Source organism: Hipposideros armiger, unplaced genomic scaffold (assembly GCF_001890085.2).
Source record: "Hipposideros armiger isolate ML-2016 unplaced genomic scaffold, ASM189008v1 scaffold_73, whole genome shotgun sequence".
NCBI lineage: Eukaryota > Metazoa > Chordata > Mammalia > Chiroptera > Hipposideridae > Hipposideros > Hipposideros armiger.
Window position 1 is genome coordinate 220527 of NW_017731423.1, and position 20278 is coordinate 240804.

The 20278-nt window shown below is 42.2% G+C and overlaps 1 protein-coding gene across 3 annotated transcripts in view; it reads right to left on the minus strand.

The window, feature by feature from the left end:
- Positions 1–20278, minus strand: part of GSR (glutathione-disulfide reductase) — a 63667-nt gene that overhangs the window by 31511 nt on the left and 11878 nt on the right. Inside the window, exons 1-3 of one of the 3 annotated variants that reach the window (XM_019642881.1) lie at positions 19410–19428; positions 3681–3707; positions 2962–3218 (exon numbers count right to left, since the gene is read on the minus strand). In XM_019642881.1, coding sequence (XP_019498426.1) covers positions 2962–3177 — 216 coding nt within the window. In that variant the 5' untranslated portion in view covers positions 3178–3218; positions 3681–3707; positions 19410–19428. Of the gene's footprint in view, positions 1–2961; positions 3219–3680; positions 3708–19409; positions 19782–20278 lie in introns of those variants that run through there. The other 2 variants (XM_019642880.1, XM_019642882.1) reach the window with 2 other exon arrangements.

The window sequence follows — 20278 nt, forward strand, 5'->3', positions numbered from 1 at the left end:
AATCAAGGAGGGTAGCAGCCCCTCCATCCAGTTCCTTCTCTACTGAGGCCTCCCTCCTTCTGCAGGGGGCAGCTTCTCTAGACTTAAGTCTGTTCTACAAAACAAGAGGCAAATACCAACTATCTTCAAGAATACAAAAGCAGGGGCCGGCCGAGTGGCTCAGTGGTTAAGAGCTGGCTTGGGACGCCAGAGGGACCCGGTTCGGATCCCACATATGAGGGCTAGTGACACTGCCTTCTACAGCTAAGATGCTGAACAACAGCTCAACCTGGAGCTGGGCTGCGTGAGTCACCGGCGACGGCGTAGGCTGCAGCCCCTGTGGCAGGGGGTTGCCATGGGCTACCGTATGTAGCCAGCAGCCAGCATGAGCGGCCAGCAGCCACAGTGAGCAGCCATCCAGAAGCCGGCGACTGATCTGCCTCGCCCGGGAAGAGCGCAATGATGGTGCCAACTTGGGCCAGTGAAGCAATGTCCTCCAAACTAGACTGAAGAACAAAAGGACAGCAACTTGTGTGTTCCCCTTTCCCCAATTCCCCAGCGCTGTTCCCATCCCCCAATTCCCCAATAAAAATCTTAAAAAAAAAAAAAATACAAAAGCATTCTGAAATTAGTAGAGTCCTATAAAAATATAAGGTAAATGCCTCATACATGTGATCATAGGAGAAGGGATAAATGATATATAATATCATACGGGAACAAAATATTACAAATTCAGGTAACTATGCAGTATTAGCCCAGATGGCATTTTTTAAAAATAATGAGGTAGCAACAACAAAGCAAACCAGATTTGCTACCACAATTGGTTTAAACTACATAAAACCACCTTTCAATTAATTTACGTAATTCATATATCTGTAATTACATGACTCCAAGCATAACAGATTCCAAAATCTAAGATGAAAAAAAAATAATTGAGGGAAAATGTCCCACAGAAAAAAAGAAATTTTCCTAAGACAGAAAAAAAATCTACCATAATAACAGTTTATAGAAAACCTTTCTGGAATTAAACTCGGGTATGCGTCACTGATGAGATCAGGATACTTTCTTACATAACAAAAAGCTGCCAACTCAAAATGTAATCTCAGTAACAAAAGGTTGTAAGCTTGGGATTATAACATGTTTTGAAAGTACATTCAAATGAGGAGCAAAATTTTTTGCAAGTATAAGCACAAGGCAGCTTTGGAAATAAGAGCTGTCATTTCTTCCTCTTCGTCACAGGCAAAGAATGAGTTCATTCATTGTGAACTAAACCACAGCTATTAGGACCAAAAATCACTACAGTGGTCATGAGAATCCATCAGGATATAGAATTGAATGGAAATACTTAAGATGATTTCACTCAATTATTTGGTGTGCTAACTGGGCCTCCCTTTTGAGAAAAAGCTATCCTGTGCTGATGACCAGTCCTAATTACTAGGCCCAGATGTAATCTCACTCACTCTAAACTAATAAATCAATGTATCATTTTATAAAAACAATTCCTTGTCATGCTGGGTAATCATTCCACTGGTTTGTCTGATCACTCCTGAGTGAACCAATAAACTTGAATTTCTAAAACAGCAAAGATGGGGACTAGAAGCCAAGTATGCAGCAAATCTATCAACAGACTGCTTACCACAATGGTTTCCAAATACTGTACTCAGAAATGTCATTCAAGCAACTTGAGAAATTCAATCTTAGAGTGGCCGTAAGATACTCAAAGTCACATGATACATGATTTTAACATGGACAATTTATACAGAAATTGATTTCTGTGTTTAAAAATAAAAACTCCTGGGCCAGCTGAGTGGCTCATTGGTTAAGAGTTGGTTTGGGAACATGAGCTCTGAGCAGCAGGGCCACCGGTTCGGATTCCATATGAGCCAGTGACACTGCACCCTCTACAGCTAAGATGGTGAACGACAGCTCAACCTGGAGCTGGGCTGCCGTGAGTCGCTGGTGCCCACATAGGCTGCAGTGGGGCTGCAGTGGGCTGCTGTAAGCTGTGAGTGGCCGGCAGCCGGTGACAGCTGCCTTGAGCCGCCGTGAGCGGCTGTCCAATGGTCAGCGACCGATCTGCCTCAGTGGGGAAGAACGCAACGATCACAATACCAACATGGGCCAGTGAAGCCACGTCCTCCACAACTAGACTGAAGAACAAAAGGACAGCAACTTGTCTGTTCCCCTTCCCCAATTCCCCAATGCTGTTCCCTCCCCAAATTCCCCAATAAAATCTTTAAAAAAATAAATAAAAAAAAACTCCCACCAACAAAATAAAAACAATAAAAACCTATGACAATCTTTCCAGGAGAAAAACAGTTCTAGTCTCCCTGGGGAAAATTGACTTAGAGATGCACTGGAGCAGGTGAAAGACCAGAAGGCTTGAGGCAAACAGCCTATCCTCTGAGAAGTCACCCCAGGACTCCAGGTAGTTAACCAGAGCCACACGTGGTCGGAGCATCCATCTGCCACTATCACACACCTGGTCTGGGTCATATCAGCACTTGGGCTGAGAGCTGGGTATATACTTTACTTCCTGGCTCGATCTCCCTACTGAGAAAAAGCTATCCTGTGCAGGTGGATAGTGCTTTTCTTTTATGCCATGACTATAGATGTTTTGTTGGTCTTTGTTCCTTCTAGACCAGGGATCGGCAAACTGCAGCTCACAAGCCACATGCGGCTCTTTGGATACATACATGTGGCTCTGAAGTAAAATTGAAAATGAAAATAAAACTATCATAGTTTTATTTATAAAATTTTTAAAGGATAGTCACATAATGGTGATTTCATGTGTTCTATAGCTCTTGAATAATTTCTAAATTGTTGTGAGAGAAACGATTGGCTCTTCTGTCTCAAAAGTTTGCCGACCCCTATTCTAGACTATCCGAAGTTTTGAGACCAGACACTGTGTTCCATCCCTGTTACCTCCCCACTGTGCCCCCATAGGAACTTGGTCACTTTGTCACCATGTTGAGAACTTACCACATGGCGAATGTCCAGGATGGATTTCTTTTGCACGCATGATGCAATTATTGTCCAGGAGCTAATATTTCTGTGGTTATCTCTCCAGCAGCCCCTGTTTCCCTCCCTCCCCCAGATTCCCCTGCAGGGGTAGCTTGGTCCTGGCCAGGAGAACCTGAAGCAACCTGTAGAAACAGTGCTGAGTGAGGACAGCCTGCCTGGAGCTCCAGGAGCCATCCTGTGGCCACCAGGAAGGGGGTTTACTGTTGATTATACACCTAGGATATCAGAATGGAGAGATAGTAAGACAGGGTCCTTTCAGATACCTCCTAAGTGCTAAGCCTAGCTCAGAAATGGCCTATTTCCAGGCTTCTTTTTTTCACACTTTAATAACTGATATTTAAAAATATACAAAAAAGGGGCAGTCAAGTGGCTCAATTGGTTAAGAGCTCGCTTAACCAACTCTGAGCAACAGCAGTTCAATTCCCGGCCTGAGCTGAGCTGCCACTGAGCTACCAACAGGTGACAGGAAGGCTCAGCTAAAAAAAAAAAACAAAAACAAAACAAAACAAAACAAAAAACAACAAAAACTATCCTATTGTTTCAGCCACTTTTAGTGGGTTTCTGTTATTTTTTGCAGAAAGAATTTTAACTGATACATTTGGAAACAACCTTATTCTGATCATGATTTACCAAATACATAAAAAGAGTGTGGAAGGAAGGAGAAATAAAAATTTTACCTTTTTGGGTACACATCCGACATTCACCTAGGAAAAAAATTTAAAAAGGACATATTTTAATAATATTAAACTCAAACCATCGAACAAACCTGTAAGAAATGAACACCGAGCATCAACCCAAGAGACTTCTGTGAGTTTTACATTTACTTCCGTTTTTCTATTACAGCGTTGGAAAAGATGAACATTTTTCTTATGGGATAAGGCAGACAATTTTACTCATCAGTATTTTCTTAGGGAAAGCAGAGTGAGAGAGAACAATTCCATTTCCAGGGGGCCATGCACTGCAGGGACGGTACAGAGGTCAAGGGATGCAGAAGCCTGAGGTGGCCCAGAACCCAGAGGGAAGCAGCAGAACAGAAACAGGAGCATGGAGGTGAGAAGACCCACCAGCTGAAGAAGGGCAACTGAGCCATTTGAGCAGCTGTCCTAGAGGATTCTGGGAAACTTACTATGGAATATCTTGGGTAAAACACCCAGAATGGCCCCTTTGAGAAAACCTCTAGTGGAAATCTACATTCTTTAGGACCAAAGGATGATGATGAAAGAAGCAATAAGATTCATTTGTGCTATGAAGTCATACACTTAACTACAGATAGATTACAAATTTGACTCCTAGCCTTCTAGTAGTCAAAAAGGAAAACACAAACACTCGTCAGATTTCATGTTAAAACTAACAAGTTGTTTAGAAAAATAACTATTAATGCCTCTTAGGCTGGAGAAATTCCACCCAAGGGTCATTGTAAACAAGCTGGGATATATGTTTACACACAAACTTTTGTTTACATCAATTTATTTCCTTTCAGTCATATCCTAAAATTCATAACTTAAAACAAATAAAAGCTGGTTAGGAGTAAGATTGATTAAAACTGCCTTGAGGGTGAAGAAATTTGAACTTGAGTGAATGGATAACCACTCAGTGTACCTTAGCAGAGGAGCTGGTTACAGAAGGACTACTCTTTTTGAAGGGCAATTTACAGACCCCTTAGCTCTGGAAACCTGCCATGTAATGTGTATTTCAGATACCATTTACCTTATAAATACTAAGGGGAAGGTGTTGGTGATGTGTCTTGGCCACTATAATGAAGTTATGAGATTTAAACAAGGAATCAACTGCATATTCTTAAAAAAAAAAAATCAGTATGTTCACTCATGGCCCATTGGCACACAGTAAAGACTAAAAATTTAGATACTGGTGAATATTTATTTACCAAAAGCACAAAAAATAAGGTACTGTATATGCCATGGAACTTAGGATATTGATCAACCATTAGTAAAGAAACTTAAGGGCCGGCCGATTGGTGCATTGGTTAAGAGCTGGTTTGGGGGCCGGCCGAGTGGCGCGATGGTTAAGAACTCGCTTGGGATGCCAGAGGGCCCCGGTTCGGATCCCACATATGAGGGCCAGTGACACTGCCCTCTACAGCTAAGATGCTGAACAACAGCTCAACCTGGAGCTGGGCTGCCGTGAGTCGCCGGCGACGGCGTGGGCTGCAGTCCCTGTGGCAGTGGATTGCCATGGGCTACCGTGTGTGGCCAGCAGCCAGCGTGAGCGGCCAGCAGCCGCAGTGAGCGGCCGTCCAGAAGCCGGCGACTGATCTGCCTCGCCAGAGAAGAGCGCAATGATGGTGCCAACTTGGGCCAGTGAAGCAACATCCTCCACAACTAGACTGAAGAACAAAACGACAGCAACTTGTCTGTTCCCCTTTCCCCAACTCCCCAGCACTGTTCCTATCCCCCAATTCCCCAATAAAAATCTTAAAAAAAAAAAAAAAAGAGCTGGTTTGGGATGCCAGCTCTGAGCAGCAGGACCCGGGTTCAGATGGCCCCCATATGAGGGCCAGTGACACTATGCCCTCTACAGCTAAGATGCTGAACAACAGCTTGGCCTGGAGTTGGGCTGCCGTGAGTCACCAGCGACAGCATAGGCTGCAGTTCCTGCTGCAGTGGGCTGCCATAAGCTACCGTGTGTGGCCCGCAGCCAGCATGAGAGGCCGGCAGCCGGTGTGAGCTGCCAAGAGCCGCCGTGAGTGGCCGTCCAGAGGCTGGTGACCGATCTGCCTCACCCGGGAAGAGCGCGATGATAATACCAATATGGGCCTGTGAAGCGACGTCCTTAACAACTAGACTGAAGAACAAAAGGACAGCAACGATTCCCCAGTGCTGTACCCCTCTCCCAACCCCCCAATAAAATCTTTAAAAAAGAAAAAGAAACTTAAGAAAACCTAAATATTATACATGTCAGATTTCATAAGAATGACTTAAGACTACTTCTAGGCATTTAGCCTAAAGGAGTAATCTAAGCTACAGAAAAGCTAAATGCACAAAGATAATGTTATATCCAAATACACTATTTAAGTATAATCATTTCCTTACTGTTAGTTATCATCTAGAAAAATAATTATGTAATACAAGTGAAAAAAAAGGAGGTTCAATAGCAAACTAGTTTCTTTTTAATTAAAGACAAAAGGTAATCTAAAGAATGAAATATTTTAAATCTATTGATAAAAATATAAAAGATTGACCATACCAGTGTTAGAAAGCACACACCATTTTGTCCAGCAATTCTACAATTAGGAATGTGTCATACACAAATAGTCACATATTATGCCCAAGTGCCCAAATACTTGTATAAGGATGTTCCCTGCAGCACTGTCACAGTGAGTAACTAAAAACAAGTTAACTATCCATCAATAGGGAAGTATTATTGTAGGAAAATTACTGTATATTGAGCCTATGTACATCGCAGCCACTTAAAAGAATAAAGTAGATTTCTATGTACTGTCACCAAAAGAGCTATAGGACAAAATGATAAGTGACAAAAAGAAAGTTGAAAAACAATATGTATTACATGTTTCAATTTGTGTGTGTGTGTGTGTATATATATATATATATATATATATATATATATATATATATATATAAATGTATACGTGCATTTAAACAGTTTAATGAAATACTCCAAAATGTTAACAGATGTCACTTCTAGGGAGGGAAAATGCTTTCAAATTTTACTCTATATACTTTTTTATAATGGGATTACCATCATTCATTATTTGTATAATTCATTTAGACAAAGAAATAAACCAAAATGATTTTACCTAGGTAGTTGAATTTAGATGGGTGATTCTTTGATCTTTTTTGTCTATTTTCAGTATTTTCTATCATATAGCTATTTTTCTTTTGTATGGAAACAAATGCCTGCTAGACATAATTTATAGCAGGTGCTTACAGCTCTGCTGATCGTGGCCATAAGGAACTAGGCTGGCTCTCTGTATGCCCGAAGAAAACAAGCCTATTCTTACAGCAGAATATTTTCTGAAACCTAAACTTCACACACACTTGCCAAGGGACTTGATATAATGAAATGCTAGATTAAAAAGAATCTGAACAAATCCCACTGAGATCACAAATGTTTGAAAAAGGAGTATTATTAAATAGTAACCTTCTATTCCTCTAGTTGTTCCAAATTCTATTTGCTAACAATTTCATTATAATCCTCTTATTTGCTATTATTCTGCACTCAGGAATTAAAAGGAATGAGTTATGTTTCTATAGAGTTCTCAAGTTATCAGTCATTTGGGATTTTTTTTCCTAGAAAGAGGTCATATACTGTCTACTTGGATTTTCTATGAGATTATGCTACAATAAGGCAACAGAAGCAGGGACTCATAGGACTGAGAGAAAGGTATGGAATTCAAGCCTAATAAAAGAAGTCAACACCTACAGCTGCAGCATTACAAGCACACTCTTCAGAAAGCACTTGGTAGTAGCAATTAAAATAATTTATGGCTTTCTACCTAGACTGCCCTCCCATCTGAGTAAGCAGAGGATATGCTATTTCTCAGCCCCCAAGCGTTTGACAAAGTCATGGGGAAAGATGGGGTGAGCCAATCTAAGGAAGGGGGATGGAAGGAATTTCCTGGGTGGGAGAGAACGGAAGAGGAAGGCAGCTGAACCCTGTGGGAAGAGTAATCCCAGCCCCATCGGATATGATTTTATCCCGAGACCTGCCTCATCCAGTTTATTTGGCAAAGTGCTTCCCATCCACACCTTTATACCCTGCAGTTTGCAGCTTAAAGTTCAGTAAGAACCTTCAACGAGGACAAGCTCCAACAGCAATTTCTCCAAAAGTAGAGATAATTTCAATATATTAAGTAAATACACTCTGCTTATCCTCTAGTCAGCCTTCTCCAGCTTCCCAGGAACCTTTAAAAACAATCCAAATTGTCATAAGGTACTAAATGTTCAGAACCACTCTCACATATCATCAATATGCTCCTTATATACATTGGAAGCTACTTGAAAGTTAAGGCAATTTTTTTTTTAAAGTTTGGAACATGCTTCTTCCAAGGGACAGGATGGCCCGATTTTCACTGGTGCCGAGTGTATGACTAATGCTGGTTTATTTTTTAAAAGTTTCTGCCTTTGGGGCTTCTAATTTTTTTTTACTTGCAACCATTCATTAAGCAAGCACTCACTTGTGCCAGGCATTATGCAAAGAAAGCACTAACTGAATATAGCCCCTGCTCTTGTGGAGCCAACAGTCCTAACCAGAGAGAAGCTCTTAGCCAATCCAAGATGCTGACTCAAGGGGCACCAGCAGAAACACCATATCCCCCGGAAATTGCTGAGCCTTGGACCAGAAATCAGAGGAAGATGGTGGTGGAAAATTGTGATCCTTTGGGGCCAGAGAATTTGTATTCTAGCATAGCACATTTAGGGTCCTGCAGATATAGCTAAAAGGAAGCCCATGACCCTGAATTACCAATTGTCCTATTTTTGCAGCTCTGGGTCATAGGCTTCCAGGAGTTTCCGATAGTTTTAGAAACCTAGTTACCCTTCAGGGCAACACAACTGATTATCAGGTGCCTCCTTGACTTGGAAAGGAAGAAAAGAACAATAAGTTACCTACAAAGCTGGGGAAGCCAGGAGTGGGGTGCTATGTACAGGCATGCTCAACCTTCCTTCTCTAGCGGACGTGTGCACTGACTGGGTTGTTAGAGAGAGCACAAGTGTAGTCAGACAGACATGGAATTGAATCCCAACTCTCCACTTACTGGCTGCAGGTGGGTAAGTTTCTCAATCTCTGAGCTCAGTTTCTTACTCCATGAAAGGAATGGTAATACTTACATTATAGTGGTTGTGAGACGATCAGAGAATGTATATGAAGCACTTCTTTTCTAATTTATGACAGATCTGATGACAACAGTGACCCACCCGAATTATTTCTGCAGTCTGCTGGCTCCCCATGTGCAAAAGGCATATGGAAGACTGAGGAGATAAACTCCCTCTGAGGCTGGCTCCCTTTCAGAAACAGATCAACTGACAGCAAAGAAAGCTTGCCTCCCAGACAGGGGCACTCATGTGATGAGTTCTCAGGGCTCTGACTTCTCAAGGGTGCACATGGCTGATAAGACCTGAAGCATACAACACTTTCCACCTGGAAAATTCCCATGCAGAGGCCCCAGTAACCACAGCAAGCCATAGGAATAGAGACATGTTCCTTGCACTCGTGTGTACACTCAACGTCAGAGACGCCTAAAGCTCTGCCTCCCTTTGCAAACTGACAATCCATTTCTGAGAATGCCCTGTTCCAATCTGGTGTTCAGAATCCTTCTGTTCAGTTGGCCTGCCAGCACTGGCTTACAGTGAGAACAGGGGCCCCACCAAACACGTACAGAACACGTGAAGAGCCTGATGCTACACGTGGCAAAACTCAGGAGCTTTACCGTTTTCCTAGTACTGGCCCCATCTCCTTCAGTTCTGCCTGGACAAGTACAAACTTGACATTGCTCATGCCAGTGGTAAAACAAGACCTTGTTAATTTACAACTGCAGCGGTCAAGAATGTCACCTGTGCTTTTACACAATAGTAAACTTCCTTCTTCTCGTTTCCCCTCTTCTGTCCCCCACCACAGAGTTGCCTACAGTTTCCTCTGTTTTCCTTCTTCGGGGCCTAAAATCTAGTTCAAGGCGGATAGGTATCAGAAAGGAACACTTAGAAAATGGACCAGTCATCATTTACTAAGCAAAACACTTAAGGATTCATGAACTCGTTCTTTCAGCAACTATACATATTGAATACCTTACTTAGCGCAAGACTGTTCTAGGGGCATGAAATATACAGGCGACCAGAACAAAGGCCCCCATCTCTATCAAGTTTCATCAGCTTTATACCCACAGTAACTAAATAAGATGCTGTCTGGACATCTGTCCCTGTACGATTCTGATACCAATTCCAATGTGTGTGTATGTGTGTTGTTTTTTTAATCACATACCACCAAGCAATTAACTCAATTCTGACACTAGCTACCTGAAGACAGCATCAGATCCCACAGGTTAAGGGCTCGGCCCTTCACGACTGGCCTCCTCTACACTGCAGATGCCAATCCAAGTCCAGCTGTCACCTGTGCTTCTGACCAACCCGCTCCAGATGGGAGCTTCCCAAGACCCACTTCTTGGGTTCAATTAATTTCCTAGAGCATCTCACAGAGCTCAGAGAAACATTTTACTTACTAGATTACCAGTTTGTTATACATCGATATAGTTCAGGAAGAACCAAATGGAAGTGATGCAGACGGCAGGGTACGTGGGGAGGGGTGTGGAGCTTCCATGCTCTCTGAGACCACTACTCTGCCAGAATTTCCATGTGCTCACCAATCCAGAAGCCTCTGCATTCCAACCTTTTTGGTTTTTAATGGAGGCTTCCTTACATAGGCATGATTCATTGAGTCATTGGTCACTGACAATTGATTCAAACTCCAGCCCTTCTCCACTCCCTAGATGTCAAGAGGGTGGGACTGAAACACCAACCCTCAAATCACAGGGCTGGTTCCCCTGCCAACAAGCCCCCAAAATACACCTCATTAACATAAACTCAGGTGTGGTTCACAATGATTTGTTATGAATATCAAGACACCTTTTTCACTCTTATCACTTAGGAAATTCCAAGGGTTTTTGGAGCTCTGTGCCAGGAATGGGGACAAAGACCTAACATATATTTCTTATTAGAAATCACAATATCACACCCTGGCACATATTAAACATTCAATATCCATGTCTTCTACCTTCAGATTTCAGATAAAGGTTTGTCAGGAAGGCATCTAGCTTTAGAAGAAAAGAAATAAAAAAGTATAGCGTGTAAAGCAGAATCTGAAGTGAGAAAATGAACTGATACAATAGGTATTAACACAGGCTGGAACTAAAATTGTTTTGCTTAATACTTAGCTAAGCAGAACATTAGATTAACGTGGTGACCCTCCTGGTCCCAGAGATCGTCAAATTTAAAAGAATTATTACTCTGGGGGATCCAGGGGGACCCAGAAATAGCTCGGAGACAAAACTCTGCTGGATTGTCAGTTCGCTCCACCACGTGCTGCCACTGCAGTGAGATCTGGCCTCATAGCTCCTGCTCCTCCCAATCCCAGAAAAGGATCTGGGAACCCATATCTTATTTAATCTCTAATGCTGCAACACTCCACTGAATAAATGGTTATTAATTATGACTGATTGGGATCCACTTAAAAATGCCAAAGGTTATTAGGATTTCCATAAAATGTCTTCAATGCCACATGTCAAAATAAATAAATGGAGTCACTTTAAAACGGAGCCAGAGCTGCCATGCTAGGGAACCTGTCTTGCAAGTCGTAGGCTTCAAATCTCTGGAATGTTGAAACAGGGCAAAAATCACCTTTGGACTGGGCCTAAAGCAACCTTGTGCCCCAAAGAACTGTTTGCAAAGAAATAAGAAAGCAGATATTCTGACTACTGGACTGAAAATTAAAAACATTGCTTAGAGTAACATCACTGTGTTATGTTATCTGCACCAACAGAAATGCCCTCCTTTCTATTGATATAACTCCTCCCTTTCCCTTTCTCATAACTACCCATTGCCTTTGTCTCCCAATTGGAACACTATCTGCGCTTCTGCCTGAATCAGTGTGTCCAGAATTGCTATTCTTTGATCTCAAATAAATGCTTGTTGCCTCTCACTTTGAAAGGCCTTTTATTTTTAGGTGAACACACTCTAGCAACTTTTCTGCTGTTACTTGTTGAAAATACCTTTGACAAAGCAATAGGAACTCACTCGGGGATTCAGAGGCCGTCTTTCTCTTTCTCGCCCTGCAGATTTAGTAGATTCTGAGAGGCAGATGACACAGCAATATTATACTAAGAATGTTCAAAAGATTAAACAATCAACAAGGTCAATCACAAGAAAAATCTCAACAATAAGATTTTCCTGCTTCAACTAACTCCACCCTTTCTGATCACTCCTTCATTTAGCACTTATGCATACACTTGTGCCCTATTTTATGAAACTCTAAACCTATAAAACAAGTTAGAATAATTTTCCGGTTTTGAGGGATACCTTTCAATGCTGAACAAACTAATGGCAGGATTCCTTTAAACTCTGATATCCTTTCAGTAAATGCACATTAAAAACGCATGTTCACCCTTGGGACATGGTGCTAAGTGAAATAAGCCAGTCAAAAAAAGACAAATATTACATAATTCTACTTACATGAAGTATCTAAAATTATCAAATTCATAGTCAAAGAGTGGAATGGTGGTTGCCAGGGACTGGGGCGAAAGGGAAATGTGGAGTTACTAATCCACAGGTACATAATTTCAGTAAACAGGTAAATTCTAGAGATCTGCTGTACGGCATTGTACAGACCTATAGTCAACAATGCTGTACTGTACGCTTTAAATCTTGTTAAGAGGGTAGATCTCATGTTAAATGTTTTTACCATAAAAAAGAAAGCATGTTCAGCCTTATGGGGATACTGACATAATAGTATCAAAGTACACACTACCCCCTCCAAGTTAGGTTATGGTTTACATATTGCCCAGTAATGGTTTTCAGCCTCAGTGAATACGAATGACAATCTATTGAGCAGCCTGTTTCTCAGGCCTCTTTTAAAACCCACACCTCTCCTGCTGGCCTCTCCAGCTGCTGCTGTTCAACACAGTCCATAGTGACCTTAATGATTAAGAAGGTTTTTGTTAGGTGCAAACGTCTAGTTATAAAATAAGTAAGTCCTGAGGATGTAATGTACAGCATGGTGACTCTAGTAAATAATACTGTATTGTATATTTCAAAGTTGCTAAGAGAGTAGATCTTAAAAGTTCTCATCACAAGAAAAAGAAAACCGGTGACGGATGTTAACTAGACTTGTAATGATCACACAGGCCCTGGGGCAAAGGGTGAGCAGTATAAGAGAAAGAACTCTTCCTCAAGCTGACTCTTCCCACCTCCAAGTTGGCAGAGACCTGAACCCCGGAGACAAAGTTCCCAGAAGACTAATTTATCCTAGCTTTGGGAAATCTTTGCATTTTTCCACGGTCTACATTTGATTGTGAAAGAGGCATTATATTAGCCTTTTGGAGACTCCAAATTGAATTCAAAGATTCTCTCATGTATTTTTCTGCCCTCAAAAATGACTTAATCACAGTAGGCAACAAGCGACCTCTTATCTGTAATTGAATTACAAGGAAAAATAGATGATTTCTTTCAGATTCCCATTTTTAATGTCTAACCTAATACCCTACTACAATTTTTGTTTCCTGATCCAGAAAAATGTACACTAATTTAAGAGTGGAATCATGTTATTGGCTCTACACATGCCTCTTGGCCTAGTTTATCCATTAGAGGTTTAGTAGCAGTTCTGGCTCCTGTTGCTTCTTTCATTTTGAACTGAAGGGGATCAGAAAAGCCACCCCCACACTACTTTGGCATAGGATTATTTTGAGCTGAGGGCAAACAAGAAACAGCAGACACAGGAGGAACTCTCTGCCCTGCCCGTTTCTGCCTAAAATCAGGGCAGAAATTTTCTTTTGTGAAGGTGCCCCCCCCACCCTCTCCTGTACCAGGAGAAAAACCCTTATCAGTGAAGATGGAAAGATAGCAGCACTGAGATGAATCTGCACACAAAAAACTTATTAAAGTAACCCTTATCTTCTGTTAATCTTCGCCATGTATTTTACCTTCGCACAGTTTACCTACTCCTAGAAGCTCAAACCCCCTTTCCTCTGTCTAGTCACTTCACAATTTATCACCCTTTGATAAATTGATATTAAGCTGTCAGGCCTAACTACTTCGTTTTTTTTTCAATTCTTTTCTGTAACATTCACATGTACATATGAAATAAAATTTTCCCTTGTTAATCTACTGTTGGTTTAATTTGCAGGCTCTCATTACTGAACCTAAGAGGGTACAGAGTTTGTTTTGCCTACAGAACACAATATGGGGCAAAGTCATCTCATACCTGAACTTCTTACCAGCTTAAAGTAATAAATCTTATCAAAGAAAAATCAACACATGTCGCTCATCTTGAAAATGCAGGTCTCCTTGGAAGGAGCCTACGCCATCATATCACAGAAGGAAAAAAATAGTCCTCCTGGCAAAGGAAGACTGAGGAAGAGCCAGAAAATGGCGAAGAGGAGCCAGAAAATAAAGGCAAGCAGTCACACCATATAGGCACCCTTGGAAAACATTCTAGTAGAGTGGTTACTTCAAAAATATGAAATTAGGAAACTAGGAAATGAATGGCTCTATGACCAGATTCATTGTCATATGACTGCCCCCAATTATGAAGGGTTCACTAGATTCATTCTAACACTTCCATGGAGTGAAAGTCTTCACACAGTTCCTGCTTTCCATGAAGCCCCAGGATTGTGTCTGACCCATACATCATAATTAGATGGAGCGCTTTAAAGATACATCATCTGAGGCCAGCCGAGTGGCACGTTGGTTAAGAGTTGGCTTGCGACGCCAGCTCTGAGCAGCAGGGCACCGGTTTGGGTTCCACATGAGGGCCAGTGACACTGTGCCCTCTACAGCTAAGATGGTGAACAACAGCTCAACTTGGAGCTGGGCAGCCGTGAGTCGACGGTGACAGCGTAGGCCACAGTGGGCTGCCATGAGCTCCAGTGAGTGGCTGGCAGCCGGTGTGAGCTGCCGCGAGTGGCTGTCCAATGGCCGGCGAGTGACTGCCTCACCTGGGAAGAGCGCAATGATAATACTAACATGGGCCAGTGAAGCGACGTCCTCCACAACTAGACTAAAGAACAAAATGACAGCAACTTGTCTGTTTCCCTTCCCCGATTCCCCAATGCTGTTCCCCTCCCCCAATTCTCCAATAAAATCTTAAAAAGAAAAACAAAAAATAAACAAATGGGACTACATCAAACTAAATAGTTTTTCACAGCAAAGGAAACCATTAACAAAACAAAAAGACATCCTACTGAATGGAAGAAGATTCTGCCAATGATATATGTGATAAGGGGTTAATATCCAAAATTTATAAAGAACTCATACAACTAAACACCAAAAAAACAAACAATCCAATTAAAAAATGGGCAGAGGACCTGAACAGACATTTCTCCAAAGAGGACATACAGGTGGCCAATAGACATAATGGAATGATGTTCAACATCATTAATCATCAGAGAAATGCAAATAAAAACCACAATGAGGTATCACCTTAATAAATGAACAAACAAAACAGAAACAGACCTATAGATACATAGAATAAACTGATGGTTACTAGATGGGAGGAATGTGTGTGTGTGTGGGGGGGGCTAGGTGAGAATGGTGAAGGGATTAAGTACAAATTGGTAGTTACAAAAGAGCCACGGGGATGTCAAGTACAGTATGGGGAATATAGCCAATAATATTGTAAAAACTATGTATAATGTTAGATGGGTACTAAATTTATCAGGGGGACTACTTCATAAATTATATAAATGTCTAACCACTATACTGTACACCTAAAATAATATTGAATGTCAACTATAATTTTAAAAAATAGTCACAGGGATATATAGTACAGCATAGAGAATATAGTCAATGATATTCTAATAACTACAATATGTACAATGTCAGATGGGTAACAGACTTATTGGAGTTATTACTTTGTGAGGTATATGAATGTATAATCATTGTTGTTTCGTAAACATGAAACTAAAATAATAAGTTTCTTTATTAGGATGATAGTATAAATACGTTTAAGATGCTGCAATGGAAAAATGAGACTGCATTTCTGTGGAGGCTAGTGGCGATCTTTCCAATTCAGTCTAGGGCTCTTTGGACTCAAATAAATTGTTCTGCATGACACAAAAACCAAAAAAATCTAAAAAAAATAAAAAGCAAAAAAACTGATAGTAATACAGAATAATTTTTTAATGGCAATTACTCTAAAAAATTTAAGTCAGCAACCTTATGTTAGTGCTTTCATTAAAAAAACAAAAAACAAAAAAAGAAGGCTCTCTCTCCATCATGTATGGATAGTGAGAACGTGGCTATCTGCAAGCCAGGAAGAGAGCTCACCAGGAACTGAACACTGCTGGATATTGATATCGGACTTTCCAGTCTCCACATTATGAGTAAACAAATTTATGTTGTTTAAGCCTTTGAAGTCTGTAGTATTTTGTTTTGGTAGTCAGTGTTGACTAATAGAGGCGGGAAACTGGAAACCTGGGGGATTAAAACCTGGAGTTTCCTTTATTCAAAATCCATGCTGGTGCTTAGCTGGAATTTCAGTCAGAGCTGTTGGGTAGAGTAATATGGTAAACTTAGGGTTTCCAAGCAACCAAGTGGGAGATGTATAGACTTTGACAAAATAGTTCAGTGTTCTACTGTTTCTGGTTAAAATATGACCATGATATCTTCAAGACTATATCTGAAAAGCATTTGCTGTTGAGGCAATGCTTTCATACGCAGTATCTCAAATGATCCCATGAAAGTCCTAGAGTATTCTTTCCTGATTCCATTTTAACCACCTCCTTTGATAAAATTTAGTGATTTGTTTGATGTCACTTATTTAGCAAGAGACACATGTGGGTTTCATCTTTAGAACTTCTATATAGAAAACAAAAAATAAAAAAAACTATAGTCAGACTGGATCAGTAGAGCTCAAAAATCACTTCCAGCTCTATCACTCCACAAATCTAAATTTTCATGGCGGAAGACTTAAAATAACAAAAAACGCTAAAAACAAAAACTTATATACTTTTGTTACAAAACCACTGCATGAAAAATTTATAAACTACAGACAACTACAATGTTTATTAACAATGTACGTATTTCATTTAGGAAAACACTCGGAGAGTCAATATTAAAGAAACTTCTATTTTGGCTTCCCCAAGGGACATCTCTCAATACTACCACTACCACAGAACCGTTTTTATTGTGTCACTCTCCTGCTCAAAACCCTTCCATAGTTTCCAGAAACTCCACACTTCTTTTTTTTTACCATAACACTTTTTTTTTTACCATAACCTACCCAGCAGCTACCCACTTTCTATTAGAGACACGATCTGCTCCAATCAAATTTGATCACACAACACACACTGACTCTATGCCTTTGCCCTGACCCTACCCTTTCAAAAAATGATATTCATCTGTTCAAGTTGAGAAAGATACTAGCTCCTTCAGGAAACTATCCCATGGTGCGCAGGCAGAAGTAATAATGGCAACTTTTCTCTCAACTACTGTAATTTGTTATTGCTGCAGCAATTCATACAGACCACCTCACTTGGGGAGTTAATTGTCTACACTTCGCTCCCCCACTATATTGTAAATTCCCTGAGGGAAGGGACCTTTGTCTTACAAATGTTTGTATCTACCCTCTTCTCTCAGCCAGCCCCAATCCAAATACTTAGCACTTAAAATACAAGAAATAAAGACATGAACAAATGAAATGGAGTGCTTCAGAAAGCCTCGTTTTCCCTACACCTGCCTGGAAATCACTGCACATAGAAATTCACTCTTTGCACAGTAACAGATGGTACCAGACTTAGTGTGGTGATCGCATCATAAGATATATTAACGTCGAATCACTATGTTGTACACCTGAAACTAATACAATATTGTACTCCAACTACTTAAATATAAAAAAATATATAATAAAACATTAACTGTGAATAGCCCAGATAACTGGAATCTCAACAAATTTAAACTCATGTCTTATCAACTGGTTGTTTCTTCTTTCATATGCAGTGTGTACCAACACCCTACCTGTACAAAAGCCAATTTGAGAAGTTACAAAAGAGCCACGGGGATGGCTCTTTCCCAAATGGAATGTCAAGAAAATGTCAAATAGGGGATTTCTCCAAGATACAATGCTCAGAGGAAGACAAATGCAGCAGAATGAGAGAAGCAAGGCAGGCATTCTGTAAGGAAGCAGGCAGTAAATGGCTGACGGTCCCAAGCTATCCTTTCCTCATTCTCAGAAGTACTTCACCTTAGTATACTCACACTCCTAACCAGAACCTAAAAACGGGGTCAGCCTCTTCCTAATACCAATAAAACCAGACAATGATGACGAAAGCCATAAGCTTATTATGACATAAATGGAGGAGGAAAACAGAGAAAAGTGACGAGGTACAAAAATGAGCAGATATCAAGTGCTCTCACCAGTTGTGCAGGAGGCCTTAGTGGCACCCCTCCATCTGCTTTCTGCAGAGACAGACTTCTAATTGAGCCAGTCTGGACTAAGGTATCAAGGTGCAAGTTGTTAATTAACAGAAACTTTTTTTTTCCTTTTCTCACACCCACTTGCATTTTGAACTCGAAAAATAAGCATTGGACAATGGAGTCAGCCCTCGCATAGCTGTCAATTTTGAGTGTCATTCATTTCACATATGGTTATTGAGCGAGGCATTTTGTTAAGATGATAAGAGGTGCACAAACACAGGAACCCATCCCAGCCCTTAAGGAGTTCCCAATTTAGTATAACTTAAGCATCAGTCTCCAAAGGAATTTACAGAACCCATCCCCAACCCCAGGTTATTATTGGATACAGCATTTTAATACAGCTAGTACCTCACCCAAGTCTTGTGATAGAAGAGGCCACACCAATAACTTGGGAACAAAATTTTATTAAAATGCTGAATAGTTTCTCAATCGCAGGATTTACAACACTCTTTTTAAAGGTAGTTTTAAAATATCCCCCAAACAAGAAAAAACAAAAGCAAAAGGTGAGAATTCATTTAATAGTATATCCTACATCAAAGTAACCTGTAGCTAGCGCTTTTCAATCTTAGCTGCAATTCAGAATCACCTATGGAGCTTCTAAAAATCCTAACCGCCAGCCAGGCTGTACCTCAGACCCATGAAATCAGAAGCCGCGGGAGCAGAACACAGGCAGCACAGTTTTTTCAGATCTTCAGGCGATTCGATGTGTAGCTAAGGGTTGAGAACCACTGCTGCAAATCATTCTGCCCTTGAAATTGAGGGGAGAAGACTAGGATCCGCAAAGCTCAAGGACATATACCCTATCTACCGCCCCCCTTACACACACAGGCCAGCAGCAGTTTTTCCAGATGCATTTTTGTTTCATGGCTCTGGCAATAAGCTCAAGCGTAGAACACAACGCTCTTCCACCTTGAGGAGTGAGGATGAAGGAAAGTTACGTTAGTTTTAACCACCTACGGTATCGCTAATTTTGCACCTGGGCTCGTACACCTTTGAGCTTTTGTACCTTGAGCTTTGGGGACCGCAGGGAAGACCCCGTACACTTCTTTCATCTAAACCTGCAGGGATCCGGACCTCAGAAGCGGGAGGGAAGGCGGAAAGCGCAGCGCTGGGGGCCCATGCTCTGGGCCTGGAGGGACGGATCGTACTAGGCAAGAGCACAGGCTTCCGAGAGGCGGAGAGCAAGTGGGGCTGCGGATGGCAGCGCTGCAGAGACCCAGGCGCGAGAAGCGGGGGGGGGCCGGTACTCACACAAGTGCCGCCCAGCTTGTGGCTCTCCACCACGGCGACCCTGGCGCCCAACTCGGCCGCCCGGCGCGCGCTGGCCAGCCCGCCGGAGCCGCCCCCGATCACCAGGTAGTCGTAGGAGGCCTCAGCGGCCGGCGGCAGGCCCTGCGGCTCCAGCTCCTGCCTTAACGCCATGGCGCGGACGCGGACTTGGGCGAGCGGGGACTGGGGCAACGGGAAGCCGAGGAAGGCGCGCGCCGCCTGCCGCAAGCTCTGCCGCGCGCTCGCGCTCGGGGGCCGGGGCAGCAGGGCCATGCACGCGGAAGTACGCGGAGCGGGGAGGCCCCGGGGCGGTACCCTGGGAAGGAGGGGGCGCCACCCCCGGGCAAGCGCTGCCTCACGGTGACTAAGCACGCGACCCGGGCACAGCGGGGAGTACAGGGCGGGGTATGGAGCTCTGGGCCGCGGCTCTGCGGGACCCACCCCCAGGCCGTTCACCTGAGCGCGAGCGGCCCGCCCAAGTCCAAAGGGAGAAGCTTGAGGAGGGTGATCTCTTCTCTGTATTCACCCCAGCGCCAGGGCTCCGCACCTGAAGGGCATCAACCGGATGTAGGTTTTTGAAGGCCCTGGGGCAAGGATGAATGCTTTTATTTCACCCCGACTTTCCTGCGCCGGCACCTTGAGATTTGCCAGTGGCGCCAACTTCTAGAAGATGGGAGCGTTTCCTTCCATTATTTTGGAGGTTGATGTTTCACCAAGTTTGATCCGCATACCACCTGGAGTGCTGATCCCTGGGCCCTAACCCAGATCGACTAAATAGGAACCTCTAAGGGTCGGACCCCAGCAATCTACACTTTTTTTTTTTTTTTTTTTTTTTTTTTTTTTTTTTTTTT